The sequence below is a fragment of the Pyrus communis genome, chromosome 16, assembly GCF_041283825.1.
Source record: "Pyrus communis isolate YQ-2024b chromosome 16, ASM4128382v1, whole genome shotgun sequence".
Classification (NCBI taxonomy): Eukaryota; Viridiplantae; Streptophyta; class Magnoliopsida; order Rosales; family Rosaceae; genus Pyrus; species Pyrus communis.
The window spans coordinates 5,010,644-5,024,459 of NC_142580.1; the positions used below are offsets into that span (position 1 = coordinate 5,010,644).

A 13,816-nucleotide genomic window follows, 5' to 3' on the forward strand; every position below is an offset into this window, starting at 1 on the left:
ATCCTTGGAGAAAGAGCAAAAATCCTGACCACTTAAGAGAGAAGATGGCAATCTTTCTGACAGTCTTTGACTATCAATGTACATCTGATTTAAGTAAGCTATAAACATATGAGGTTAATTAAAAACCTTATATATAAAGAAAATTAATGGAAATAATTTGAAAATTTTGAATTTTAATAATATAGACAAAATAAAGTGTAAAATAAATAGTAACAAAATTAATTTTTTAATGTAAAAATATGATTTTTTGTTAAAATGAACCATACATGGAACTTTTGGTTAAAATTCTCTATATAATATAATCACATATTGTTCATATGTAAACATCCCTCGGTTAATGTCACGTCTGTGTGTGTAAGCCATGTGAGGTGTTCGGGAGAATTTTTTTTGGCTCACATATTTAATGAAAAAATGGACTATTTCTTGTTCAATGGTGACTTAAGTAGGACACCCAATAATTTTACATACAAAACGGCCTTAACTACATATGGATTTGGGTGTGACAGTCATTAATTAATAAAAAATGTTTTTATAAATTATAAATCCCTTTGATTTTTATATTGATCCTTGAAATTGGTCAAATTCTTCATTTTAGTCTTTAACTTGAAAATCAATTAATATCGTCTCTGAAATGATGTTACAAATTAATGTATTTATTATTTTAGAATTTCGTTAAAACTTTGTTTATGTGCCTACGTGGCACACATTTGGAATCTACTACTACAACAATATGGTGCCATGTGGAAAATTCAAAAATTAAATTCTTTTAAAATTTTAAAATCCATTAAAAATAAAATAATATTCCACAAAAAAAAAATAATAAGATAAACTAAGAGTAACAAAGAAAAGGATCTCATCCTCCTTGATTTGCAACATCAAGGATTAAATCAATTAAAATAAATAATAAGATCAACCAAATCGGCACACTAATAGAATGTTTGACCAAGTTACAACAGAGAACTATATTGATATGCAGTGTTAAGTTCTAAGGATGAGATTGATTGATTTTTAAATTTAGAGACCAAAATAAAAAATTTGGTTAATTTGAAGAACTATTTGTGATAAAAAAAATTTATAAAGTATATATCCCTTCACTTTTTATAATATTTGGACAGCTTAAAATAGAAGAACCGGATGACTTTCAAAAATTTCAATAATAATAAAATAATAATACAGATGTTCATAGGTTGCAGCTTGTGGGGGCGGCAAGGAAAGATTAGGTCTTGAATGTCTGTTCCTCCTTGGCCTCTAAACATTCTTGAAATCAAGAACTTAACATGCATTTTAGTATTATTTTTCTGTACTTGTAAGTGAAGAGTCTGAAACTTAACTCATCTTGATGACGAATTTGATACTAATTGATTAAAATTGATCAATTGTACGGTTTAACTCAATCCCTCACCGCTCAGTGTAAATACATATACAAAGGAGAGACTTTGTATAAAAAACATTCTTGATATCTGATTAAAGTTTAAACCCTTGACACCAACCAGTGGACTTTGAAAGGGTCTTGTTTAATTAGTGTAGGGTTTGTTCTTCTTGTTCTTTTCTTCTTGTTATGGACAAATGGGTTTCAATGCGTTTCTTTCTCCACATTCTTGCCCCTCCATAATACTAAACACAAACCATTCATTTTAACAAATTTTTTAAGTTTATTTTCTCTAAACAATGGATCGAATCGGAGTGTCGAAGATTCCGATGACATTAGGGGAACAAAAAAAACAGAATTAAGGAAAGAAGAGGAAGGATACTGTAACTGGTGTCACTTGCTTTAGTTTTTGTTCATGCATCAGGATCACAAATCTTACTGAGGAACTATACTTAACTGTATTTTAATTAGGAGATGTTTGTTAGATATAAATATGGGGATGGATTTGTGGCACCACTTTTTTTGCATAAATTTTTTTATAAATGTTTTTGTAGGACTCATTTCGTAATATATTTCAACAATCTAAACCGTCAATCTTTTAAGTCTACCCTCAAAAATCATGTCTACCAAAAATCACAAAATCTGAAACTATATGATCGTTGGATAAGAGTTTATGGGTTTTTTGTAGAACTGTATTCGTTTATTTTTCTTTTCACAAATGAATGTTTTAATGGTTTTAGATTTGTTCAATTTTTTGCAAAGATGATATTTGAATTATATTTTAAAAGATAGACGCTTCGAATTGTTAAAATACATTATACAATGAGCTTGATAAAAATATATGTTAAAAGTTGTGGAAAAAATAGTCATATCACGGATCGGCGGATATATAATAAGCTTGCGTTTTGGGTTGCAGACGCACTGTACGGAACAGTGTTAGGATCACGTAGTGAAGCATGTGAATGCTATTTAAGGACCATGGTTTTCCTCCTTGGTGCCCTCCAATTTAAGGGTCAAAACGTGAGGGCTAGTCATAATTGCATGTTATTTGTGCCACGCTTGACTGAGAGTCAACCTACTGACTTTTCTAGGCGATTTTAATTTTTTTGATACAAGTGATTTTAGGAAATGTGAATTGAATCTCTTAGGTCATCTTCAATCGAAGGAGGACCAAATGATTTTCTTTGACCCTATAACTCTTCAAAAAATTAATATTTTAATAAACAATGCATGATTATATTTTTTATCATCTTTAATCAAGGGGTCAAAGAGTCATAAGCCAAACATAGACCTGGTTTGGTACTGAGGTGATTCTGAAAAAAGCTGCTATAAAAAAAAGCTGGGAGCTGTTTTTGTGTTTGGTAAACACTCAGCTTCAGCTTTTTTTCACAGTTTTGGATGAAAAAAAGCCAAAAACAAGAAGCTGCAAAACCTAGCTTTGAAAAACCGACTTTTTTCACATCTGTTTTACATAAAAGTTTACCAAACACTCTAATACTGCTTTTTTTTTTCAAAAGCACTTTTACAAAAAGTTTACCAAACACTATGCTGCTTTATTTCACAGCTGCTTATTCTCACAGCACAGCAGAAGCAGCTTTTTTTCAAAGCACAGCAATACCAAACCAGCCCATAGTCTTGTAAAAAAAATCATCTCCACAGAGGGTCATAGGGCCAAATATAATTTAGTATTTTAATTAAATTACTATGGTTACTTAAATTAAATTACCTTAATAATTTTACGTTATGGATTGTCAATAATTTTTCGAGATGGAATCTCAATAATTTTACGTCTCGAATTTTGAGTGCCACATGTGGATATGTGAGTAACTTTGCAGATTTCTTGTCGATAAGGAATCTCAATAATTTTACGTCTCGGATTTCGAGAGTCACGTGTCGGTGTGTGAGTAGCTTTGCAGATTTCTTGTCGATAAGGAATCTCAATAAGTTTACGTTCTCGTGCCACAAACAAGTACCTACAACAGGATCTTGTTTCACATCTTTGGGCCAAAATAAGCATGGAGTAGGCGTTTAAGTTTTATGTTGTTAAATGTTTTTAAAAATGTCGTTTAAGTTTCATATTGTTAAATGTTTTTTTTTATGTTGTATAATTTTTAAGTTGTTTAATGTTACTTAACGTTATTTAATGTTGTTTCATGTTACTTAATGTTATTTAATGTTGTTTACTGGCTTAGGAAGTTATAGGGAAAAAAAATAGAATTTTTAAAATTTTTATAAAAAAATTTGTAAAAATAAAAATAAAAATTCAAATATAACGGCTAGCTGACGTCAGCACTTAGCACTAGTCGTTGCATTCAAACGTCCGCCCTGGCACGGGCCTGGCTGGTTGCTTGGGTTGGGCCAGCCGATTGGCCATTTTCTCCTTTTTTGGCCCAGTGGGACCCACGAACCATTTGGCCTGGCCCTCGGTTGGAGACGGTTTTCGTGCCATTTCAGGCTATTTTCGGGCCTCTGGCCCTCTGCTTGGATTAGGCCATCACCAACCGAGGGCTCGTTTTAACTCTCTAACCCTTCAAGATATTTGCCTCCGTCTCCAATCGAGGGCCAAAGGGCCATATGGCTCGTTTTAGCCCTGTCACAAAAAACCGTCTCCAACCGAGGGCCACATGGCCAAACATAATTTATTATTTAAATTTAAAAACTACAACAACTTAAATTTAAAAACAACAACTTAAATTTAAAAACTACAACTTATATTTAAAAACTACAACTTATATTTAAAAACTACAACTAAAATTTAAAAATGACAAATTAAATTTAAAAACTACAAATTAAATTCGAAAACAACATTAACTTATATTTAAAAACTACTACAACAACTTAAATTTAATATCCATAATCAACATCATCTTCATCATCTGCTATCGTAGGAGTATAGCCAGAGGTAAACAACTGCCGTCAGCTCATAATTTCTTTTTTTTTTCCTATCAAAATAGGCCTTACTCATTGGAGTGTAATTCGAAGTGTTCCTTTCCATATTCTTATCATCCATCTCTTCTTGTATTTGCTTGGTCTGTTTTTCATGCCTACACTTCCTTTCTTCTGCCTCAAGGGCTTTTTGCTCCGCCAATAATCGCATTGAGGCCGCCACTTCATGTTGAGCGACGTAATCATCATTTGCCTTACCCTTTTCCTTTAACCTTCGCGCCTTGTTTCGTCCCATAGCCCTAGGTATGGAACCTTCACCCGAAGACGAATTTTCTACCCTTATTTGTTGAATAGTTGGAGATCCATCTTCATCCATATTTGCAGCTGAGGATGCAGTTCTGAACACCGGTGTATGAGCTCTCTGTGGTGGATTTTCAAATAACACCCACCCTTTACAAATTTCCCAACAACTGTGAAACTGAAAGGGTTTCGAGCTGCTATCCATATACAATTCCTCCGCTTGGTGTACCTAGAAAAAAATTAAAGGAAATTAATTTATGAAATTAAATGTAATATAATTAAATATTTAAAATAAATTGTGAAAACACTTACTTCATCATAGTAATTGTGGTTGCTAACAATGTTTGATGCCATTTGTTCAAACTTGGCTGAAGATGTTTCTTCCATCTTGAAGAACAACTCTCATGGTTTCAAATATTCACTGGAATGGTGCCTTCATAGAACTCTTAAGTATTTTTTGGACACACAAGTCCAAACACTGTCATTTGTTTGATAATACACTATCTTCCGACACCCATCTATAAGCCTTGCAAAGAGTTTCATCTTCTTTTCGAGTCCACGCCCTACCTTTCACTGCAGACGAGGCCATTTCAAAATTATTAAAAAAAATGAAGGATAGATTTTTGAAAGAGGAAGGAAAATATGAGAATTGAAATGGTGTAGGAATGGTGAAAATTTTGTGAGGAATGGTTTCGGTATTTATAGGAAAAAAATAGATTTAAAAAAAAAAAAAAAATGAATCCATCGGTAACTGGCGCTAGCTAGCAACGGCTAGCTGACGTCAGCTAGCCGTTGGATTCAAAATTCTTTTTAAGAATTCCTAACCGACAAGAATACATTTATATTAAGTACAATAAATGTATTCTTGTCGGTTATAACCGACAGGATTAATCAGTTTTCTGGCTAGCCAGCCAGCCCTCCAGCCCTTTCAGATTTCGTGGGGCCCTCTCAGATTCTATGAGCTCTTTGGCCTAGCCCTCGGTTGGAGACGATTTTTGGGTTATTTTCAGCCTTATGACACTCTGGACCCTTAGGTTGGAGATGACCTTAGTGTATCTGGTATTGTTGGCACACTGAAAAGAAAAAAATATTTCAGCAGAAGTGATGACCTCTCCCATTTTCACCTTTGTAAAAGGGATCACTATTCCCCTTAAGAGTTAATCTCATTTTACTTGCCCAAACCCATGTCAATTCATCTAATCACATTTTACTAACTTAAGCATTGGAGTGTTTTTAACCAATCAACTTTGGCGTTAGAAGATGGTAACCAAATTTTACACATAAACCTTAGAATAAAATGTTTTTTTTTTCTTCTACAAATTGCATTTTGTCCTAATAATCCAAACTTGAGTGCTTGTTTGTCATATGTTCTCCTAGGACTCTACAAGAACACATTATTAAAAGCATATGATATGATTTAATCCAATAGTGTAGCATCTAGTGGTTCTTAAGTGCAGCATCTCCATTGCACTCCACCTAGTGGATCAATTTTCATTTATTTAATTTCTCAGTGGATATAACTTTGGTTGGGAAAAGATTATCATACTTTAGAGGAGGGGATTTTCTTTTCTTTTCTTTTCTTTTCTTTTCTAAAGGTGATATTAAACCACTATTAAAGATGTATCAATATTGTTAATTAAGCAGCAGCCTCGCTTGAGTAATATTTTAAGTAAAAAAGGAATTCTATCTTTCCTTAAGAGATTAAGCTTTTATTTTGATATGTTAGAATCTGATCAGGATTAACATTTTGACAACTTTAGTTTTCTAAAGATCATAATTGGTCAACGATAGTTGATAGGCTCGAGAAATGTTTGAAATTATAAATACTCCTGCAATAATATATACTCTAATTAACAGAATAATTTTTATATTGGCACATATGATTGGTCAGCAACATTCAGTCCCTACTTAGTGAAAGAGGTACCAATGTTTGAACACTTACCTTTTTTCCCTTCTTTATGTCACACTCTCAAGAACAATTGGATAATTTGGATATAAACATATTTATGTTCACGTGACTAAGCAGAAACAGTCTTGCTCCATACACCTTTTGATGTGTACGCTTCTTTTTTTCTCTTTCAAACTTTTATGATTTATGAGAGCAATGGCTCCTTGGGCATAAATCTGCATGTCAGAAACAACAAGTGGATTGAATTGAATTATTTTGATAGGCAGAAAGATACCATCCATGGTGCTGATGAAATAGAAATTGACACAACCATTTTTGTGGTGGTCAGCTTGTCACCCTTGTGATTCTTTTTGGTTAAATCACATCAACATTTGGGTCTGCCTTGATTTTTTGAGACACATCAAGAACATAATAGGCTGAATCCTTGCCTTATCAGGAACAACCTCCTCATCTGTTATTCCTGAAAATTCTTGGTGATCTTTCTTGTTTCTTTGTATACATGCCTTTTTTGAAGTAAATAAAGCATCATTAGTGAGGGAAATTTCAGTAGGATCGCCTGATGATAATGTGGCTAGTTAAGCACTTTTATAAGAAGTGAAACCTTGTGTATTGGTGATCGTATTCCTACGTGAGGTGGATGATATTAACTAGTATTGAATAACTCATTTTTCAGTTTTTTTTTTTTTTTTGACCAAAAAAAAATAACTCAGTATTTTTTTTTAGGATGTGTTATCTACACATCTCATTTTACTTCTTACACACCATTTGTTAATTTTTATTTGTTGATTTTCTTCATTTCATCTCATCCGACGGCCAAAAATTAGAAGGGTGTGTAAAAAGTAAAATGGGGTGTGTGAATATCACTTTTTTTTTTCTCCATAAAAACTAATGAAAAAGATTTGAAAATTTTGAGTTTTAACGATAAGGACAAAATAAAGACTAAAGTGAATAGTACCAAGATTGACTTTTTAGTGTACAAATGTGATTTTTTGTTAAAATGCATAATACCGAAATTTTTTCGTTAAAGTTCTTTTTTTTCTTTTACAAGAGTGACATGACCGGTGACATGATCAGGCCCTCTCCGTGCAATTTTCCTCATTTTAAGGGCCTAAATTTATTTCGTTTGTTTTTACAAAATGGGTTTGTCTACCCTGCGAAGCTTATTCTACATGGTGTACAGGAGTGTAAGCTCAAAGCCCTAGATACAGCTGGGATTTCTTAGTTCTTACACTTCATGAATGTGACAGATTATTTCGGCTTATATATGGGAGATTCTAACATATAATTGGAAGGTCCTAATGTGATGAGAGGTATGGCTCATGGGAAATTCTAACAAATAATTGGAAACATGTGTGGCTCGTGAGAGATTCTAACATATATTCGGAAATATGTGGTTGCGTGACGAGAGGTACAGGAAGAGAGAGATGGCCAAGTGTCTCCCTCCCCCACTCACCAGGGCTCATGACAGAGCTGTTAAGACACATATATGAAGTATCGAAAGAGGTTAGCGAAGAGAGGTTGCTGGCATGGCCTATGCAGCAAATGCTGGAGGTCCCATTGGGCGTGTGGTGTCCCTGTCCCTTATTTTCTGCCTAATTTGTTCAGAAATAATTGTGGAATGGAACCAAATTCCAGGACTCCTTGTCCCTTTTTGAAACTTCAGAAGTTGCTTCTAATTTAGGTCACTGTGAGGTCCTTGTTGATGGTGGTAGAACCCATGTGCCATTGCCATGTCCATATGGTTAGGCTTCTGCACTTTCAGTTTTTCTTTTGTTCAGTTAAGTATTTGAAAGCTGATTAAAAATATTTAAGTACTTAGCCGAACACACTCTCTTAATTAACTGACATAATCCGCTGCTACTTTCCTTTTATCCAAAATCTCTTCGAACCATAAAGGCCAGATGCAAGCCCATTTAACTTGTTCCAGTCAGAGTTTGTATGAAACTGCTACAATGCTGGAACAGAGATTTCATTTATACTACTATTGTGTCCTTCCTTAATGTTAGTAGACGAAAAGAAGGGAAAACAAGATTCATGTTCTAGTGTGGTACGGACAATGGGATCATGCCGGAACATTTGACATAGTTTGAATATAATCACACCGAGGGGAAAAACTTGTTAAGGTTGAAAGGTAGGGAGTAGAATTCCTCGCTTCTTGTATCCGTCTTGAAAGATCGGAACCTATCCCACCAATGCATGCCACGGTCTTTCCTTGTCGCGTTGTCCTTGCGGTGTAGCGTGATGTCCAAGAACATCGCCAAGAAACCGGCAACAAATGGTTCGGAAGAGAAAGGAACGTTGATCATATCATTGAACTGCAAAATAACATAGGGAAAAATGAGTCACTAATCTCTTGCACGAGGCATGGGACCGAGACAAGAAACATGATATGGACAGGAATGGTTTTGTTTCGTACCCATCTTGCTCCAGTGTGCACGGGGCCGTACCCTTTAACAAGGGTGTATTCGTTGAAATATTGTGGAATCGACAAGCCCATGTAAATCGAGAAGCCTAAGATAAACTTTGTCCTAAAACTGTTGAGGTTGCAAAATTGAAGCAAGGAAAGACCTGCTGAACCTGCTCATGGACAATTATGGATAAATACATTAACCAACCTTCCCGACAAGGTCTAGTATCAAAAGCGGACCCATCAGTTGGCAACACATACCGACATAAGCGAAGAAAAAGCAATACAATGCTGCAATGATGGGTGCCGGAATTGAGGCAAAGACAGCTCCAAATTTTCCTGAAAACCGATGTTTGTTTAGTGCACATATAAGGAGAAAGATAACACAGGAATTGTACCGTAAGTCACTTACCAAGTATGGAAAAGAAGATCATGAAACAGGCTGATATTTGAACCACCCTTCGGCTACCAACCCGTGTCAATGCTAACAAACCAGCATTTTCACTGGAGATAAATTCAACAACAGTTTTCAGGCCAATCGGGAAGATAATCAATAGTCAGGTAATCATTGCTAAAGGTTATTTCTAGATATGTACGGGTGCAAAAGAATCTTACACAGATACTGAAGCTCCATTCCCAGTGCCAAATATACCACAGAAAAGAATTCCCACTCCCTAAAATCAAAAGAACATTGTGAAGAATAAATATGTTCGCTAAGTTTATAAAGAATAATCTTGAAATTTGAAGTATGAAACATGCAATCGTATGTGATTACCTGCCAACCAACACCGCGGCTTAAAATAGAAGGTGGCAGTGGAGTTGCACTTGCATACCTTGCCACAGCAATAAAGGCACCGGTGGACTGTTCAACCATAAAACTTACGTTACGACAAACAAATCATAAGGAATGATACATCAATTTGATCGTCCAAATATTAACGTATCCACGATAACAAGAATAGAGGTAGGCAGACCTCTACAAGGGCAACAAATGAAACAGCCATCATTGCAAAAGCTTCTCCAGCATCGAATGTGGGAGCACCCCATTGAAAGGGATATGGAACTCTTATCCTGAAAAAGCATTAAACAATCAGCATTGAAAATGAACAATGACGTACTGTAAAGCATCATAAGTTATAGAAGGAAGCACCACAAGAGAATTACCATGGAGCAGCACCTATAATACCAGCACGATCAGTTCGACAGGTTAATTGAGTTGTGGGTGCTGTGTTCTTATAGGCCCCACCCACAGTAAGCAGGTGAGCGTAAATCCACACAATGGTCACCGAAAATAAAACAGCAAAGCGATCAAAGACATGTGTTTCACTGCGCATTAAGTGAGGTATGTACTGGAGAAATTCATTAGATCAGTACACTTCCATACAAATGTTTCTACTGAGGTGATCCCCAGTGGCTATTGTTAAATACTGTTGTGAAAGTCCTACAATGGACGAAGGAAAAGAATATCAAATGACAAAAGAATACCTGAGAAAATATCAGTAACATGATGAGTTGCGGTAGTCCAATCTCCACGCATTTTGCAAACTAGACATCCGAAGCCAAAGTTAATAACTTAGTCAAATGAAAGAAGCGTGGAAAAAAAGCAACATTTTAATAGGTAATCTCGTCACAACAAAGGAACATGTAGACGCATACCACAGGAAAACCAAACTCGTATAGCCCAAAGCCTGACAAAGCAACCAAAGGAACAGCGGCAAGCGGACTTAGGAACCTGGACAAGTAGAAAGAAACAATAATTAATCGACAACACATGTTTAAGAGGCTTGTCACATTATAAAGCACAAATGAAAGTACCAGCTCAATATGTGCTATCAGTTTAAAACCATAATCGCAATCCATGTACTCATGAATGTTTCATTTGATTGTAGTTTGACAGTAAATTTGGCAATTTCAGTGAACAAGCAAAACTTGAAAGAGACAATCAATGTCAGGCTCACAAATGCACTTATTACAACAATGCAACTGAAAACACTTGGTTAAGTCTAATCATACAGCAGAAGTTTAACAAACCTTGCCATATTGCGCCAAAGGCCACTGAAGCCAACAACAATCTGCAGAGTTGAGGCAACAATAAGTGCACCCTGGGTTCCACGCATTATCTTCTCAAATTTCTGCATACCCATCATAGAACATGTCAAACGCTGTTACATTGATGTAAAACACAGTATTAATAGAAAAGCACAGGTGAGATTCCAATGAAACAACCTCCTGGGGGTTCACAATGTCACTATACCGACCAGCCAAGATAATCGAAATGGTTGTTGGCACGTAGGTATAAGATGCTCCAATCACTGCAGGTAAACGAGTCCCTAAGAATGTTTGAAGCAATGTGTTTAATCCAGCAACAAACAGTATAGTCTGAATCATTTTCGCTTTCTCCCCCTATATGGAAGGTGGAAAAATTTGTCAGATACCCAAGAGTCACATGATCCGAGAACAGGTTGGCATCTCGGAAAGAAGAATGATCAAGAATGGTTAATTGCATCTATCAATGTAAAAGCCTTACATTTCCTCCTCCCATCTGAGGAACAAGGAACGTGGGAATAAGAACCGTTGTGCCAAGCATCACCAAGTAATGTTGGAAACCAAGTAGGATGGCTTCAGCTGCATAGAGAAATAATTCCACAATTGAGCACAAGAATCACGTTTGGAAACAAATGCTCGTAACAGTATAAATGAATAAATAAGTACCTATCTAGGTGAACAATTTTCGTTTTTCCAAATGTGTCCCACTCCCACCCAACAAACAGAACATAAGCATACATACAAAAACAAAATTCTAACTGGGATTCATAAAACTGAACGCGGGATGATCGACACGAAAGCTAACATCACCACTGGCGCGGCATAACAACGTATTAAACAAACGAAACGACTCCAACTTGCAGAGTAAATCCTTTTAACAGAGAAAATGTCAACAACGATGAAAGAGAATTATGCACTCACGCCAAGGAGGAGGGCTGGTAATGCAGTAGGAAATGTTTGGCAGCTGATCTTTGACCGGATGAGGCTGTAGCTCCTCCTGTTTCGGCGGCGGTGCATGTCCACCTCCTGCCATTTTCTTCTCCTGTTTCCTTCTCTCTTCAAGAAATCCAAAAGTATCAGGTTGTCACTCAGCATAACCAAAATTCTAGAAACAATAAAAATAAAAAACCCAAATTCTCAAAGCACCAAAAACCAACTTGAATCCCACTAAAATAAACACTTGCCAAATTTGAAAATTTACAAAAATAGGAACAAGGATTATTGCTACAGGGGAAGAAACAAAAGATTCTTACTTTTTGAAGAAGCTAAATGGACAATACAGAAGACAAGTTCTTGCAGTGAGAAAAACTCCAAAACTCTGGTCTTAAAAACTTTGTGATGAAAATGTGAGATGGAGAGAGAGGTTTACGACTCAAAAGAGTCCCACTTGGGCTTCAAGAAAACATTAAAGTGAGTGTGAAGATGTGGAGAAAACTGAAAAGCAAAAGGAGGAGGGAAATTGAGAGCCTTCCTCTTTCAAAAGCTAAAAAAAGAAAAAAATTAAACTCAAAAAAATAAAATAAAAATACTTCTCTGACCCAAAAGGAATCTCTTCAAATATTTATCTTTGATTTTTGTAATGTGGATCGTCTTTCTTTTTCCTGAATCACGTAAGGATGAAGCTTCGTGTAAAAGCAGCTTCTCCACCGTCATCTTTACTAATCTTTATTGCCATTAAAGCTCTTTGGGAAGAAAAAGAAAACTCCTTCTTTTGTATAATATTTTTTTTTTAAATTTAGTGGGTAAAAGAAGTTTCTATTTTGCAGAGTGTGCAGATTACAATATTGAAATTTGCAGAGAAGAGAAGAGAGGTCAAATTTTTTTTTTTTTTCTCCATACCTTAGTTTTTGCAGGAGTTTCTGAGACTGATGAGAGTGATCAGTAACCTTCAGTCCTTTTGTTTCAGTGTACTTGTCAAACTGCATAGACAGTATCGAAGTCTCATTCGATTTGTCTGAGTGAACTTTCGGTTCAGGGCTTTTTCATATACCGATATATGACACTTGGACGGTCAAGTTCTGAGCTTTCCGTAGAGGGATGAGAAATTTTTAGTTGTGACGGGAATACAGTTGGTATACCACGTGTTTTTATGCAAGTGGTGGAAAATTTTAATTTTTAAGTTATACCTTTTAACACACATAACTCATCATTCATATAGAGACACGTAGTGTACCACCTCGTGTGATTGTCACATTGAAAAATCTCTCCTAGAGGGACAATGCCACCATTTTTCTCACATATAAACTCCAAGGAAAGGATTCAGAGTATCATTTTTTTGGGGATTCCGTGATCATGACCGTTCATTGTACATCGTGCGATCAGAAATCATTTAAAATTTAAAATTAAATATAAATAGTACCTAATGAAAACTGACCGCACAATGTACGATGAATGATCATGATCACAAGATCACCCGAATCCCCAGGAAAAGGATATGCCGAGGATCCTTTTCCTCAACTCCAAAGCAAATTTTACTTTCTCAAAATCTGGTTTCCTAGCGGGAAAAGAACTACATGCAACTCAAACGCTAAACTGATATTATTCTAAATTAATTACGAGATGTTAGAAAGCTAAAACACATGAAGATGCGTAATAGTTATGAGACTGTCCGAATATTAGTTTGATGACCTTCCCCTATGTTAAAAATACATATTTGTAAATAAAACTAGTTTTGTGAGTGAATCTCTCCAAATTAAGTTTCACATTGGATCCAAGTTCCAACTAAACTTAGGTACATATGCGACGAACACTTAAGACTTCACATTTGAGAAAGTTTAAAGATTTAAAGGGGGAAATTTTAACTCTACTATATTATACAACTAGTTGTAAGATAGATTCTCTCCCCGTAGTCCTCAAGAAATGTGAAGCTGTTGTTGATGTATCAACTTTGGGGGGATGC

General features: G+C 35.5%; 1 protein-coding gene across 3 annotated transcripts; it reads right to left on the reverse strand.

Moving 5' to 3' along the window:
- Positions 1–8,417: 8,417 nt before the first annotated feature.
- On the reverse strand, positions 8,418–12,918 carry LOC137732385 (nucleobase-ascorbate transporter 6). 3 transcript variants are annotated; one of them, XM_088687951.1, is made up of 16 exons: positions 12,456–12,540; positions 12,171–12,309; positions 11,839–11,973; positions 11,399–11,496; positions 11,098–11,274; positions 10,903–11,003; positions 10,528–10,603; positions 10,357–10,416; positions 10,036–10,220; positions 9,846–9,942; positions 9,647–9,733; positions 9,487–9,545; positions 9,284–9,375; positions 9,133–9,210; positions 8,881–9,041; positions 8,418–8,779 (listed from the first exon to the last, which is right to left on the reverse strand). In XM_088687951.1, the coding sequence occupies exons 3-16, from the start codon at positions 11,948–11,950 to the stop codon at positions 8,561–8,563; spliced, it is 1,602 nt and encodes a 533-aa protein (XP_088544077.1). In that variant the 5' UTR covers positions 11,951–11,973; positions 12,171–12,309; positions 12,456–12,540; the 3' UTR covers positions 8,418–8,560. The 3 variants fall into 3 exon arrangements, with proteins under 3 accessions (XP_088544077.1, XP_088544079.1, XP_088544076.1); XM_088687953.1 differs by lacking the exons at positions 12,171–12,309; positions 12,456–12,540 and adding an exon at positions 12,757–12,918; XM_088687950.1 differs by lacking the exon at positions 12,171–12,309 and having other exon boundaries at positions 12,456–12,583.
- Positions 12,919–13,816: the final 898 nt, after the last annotated feature.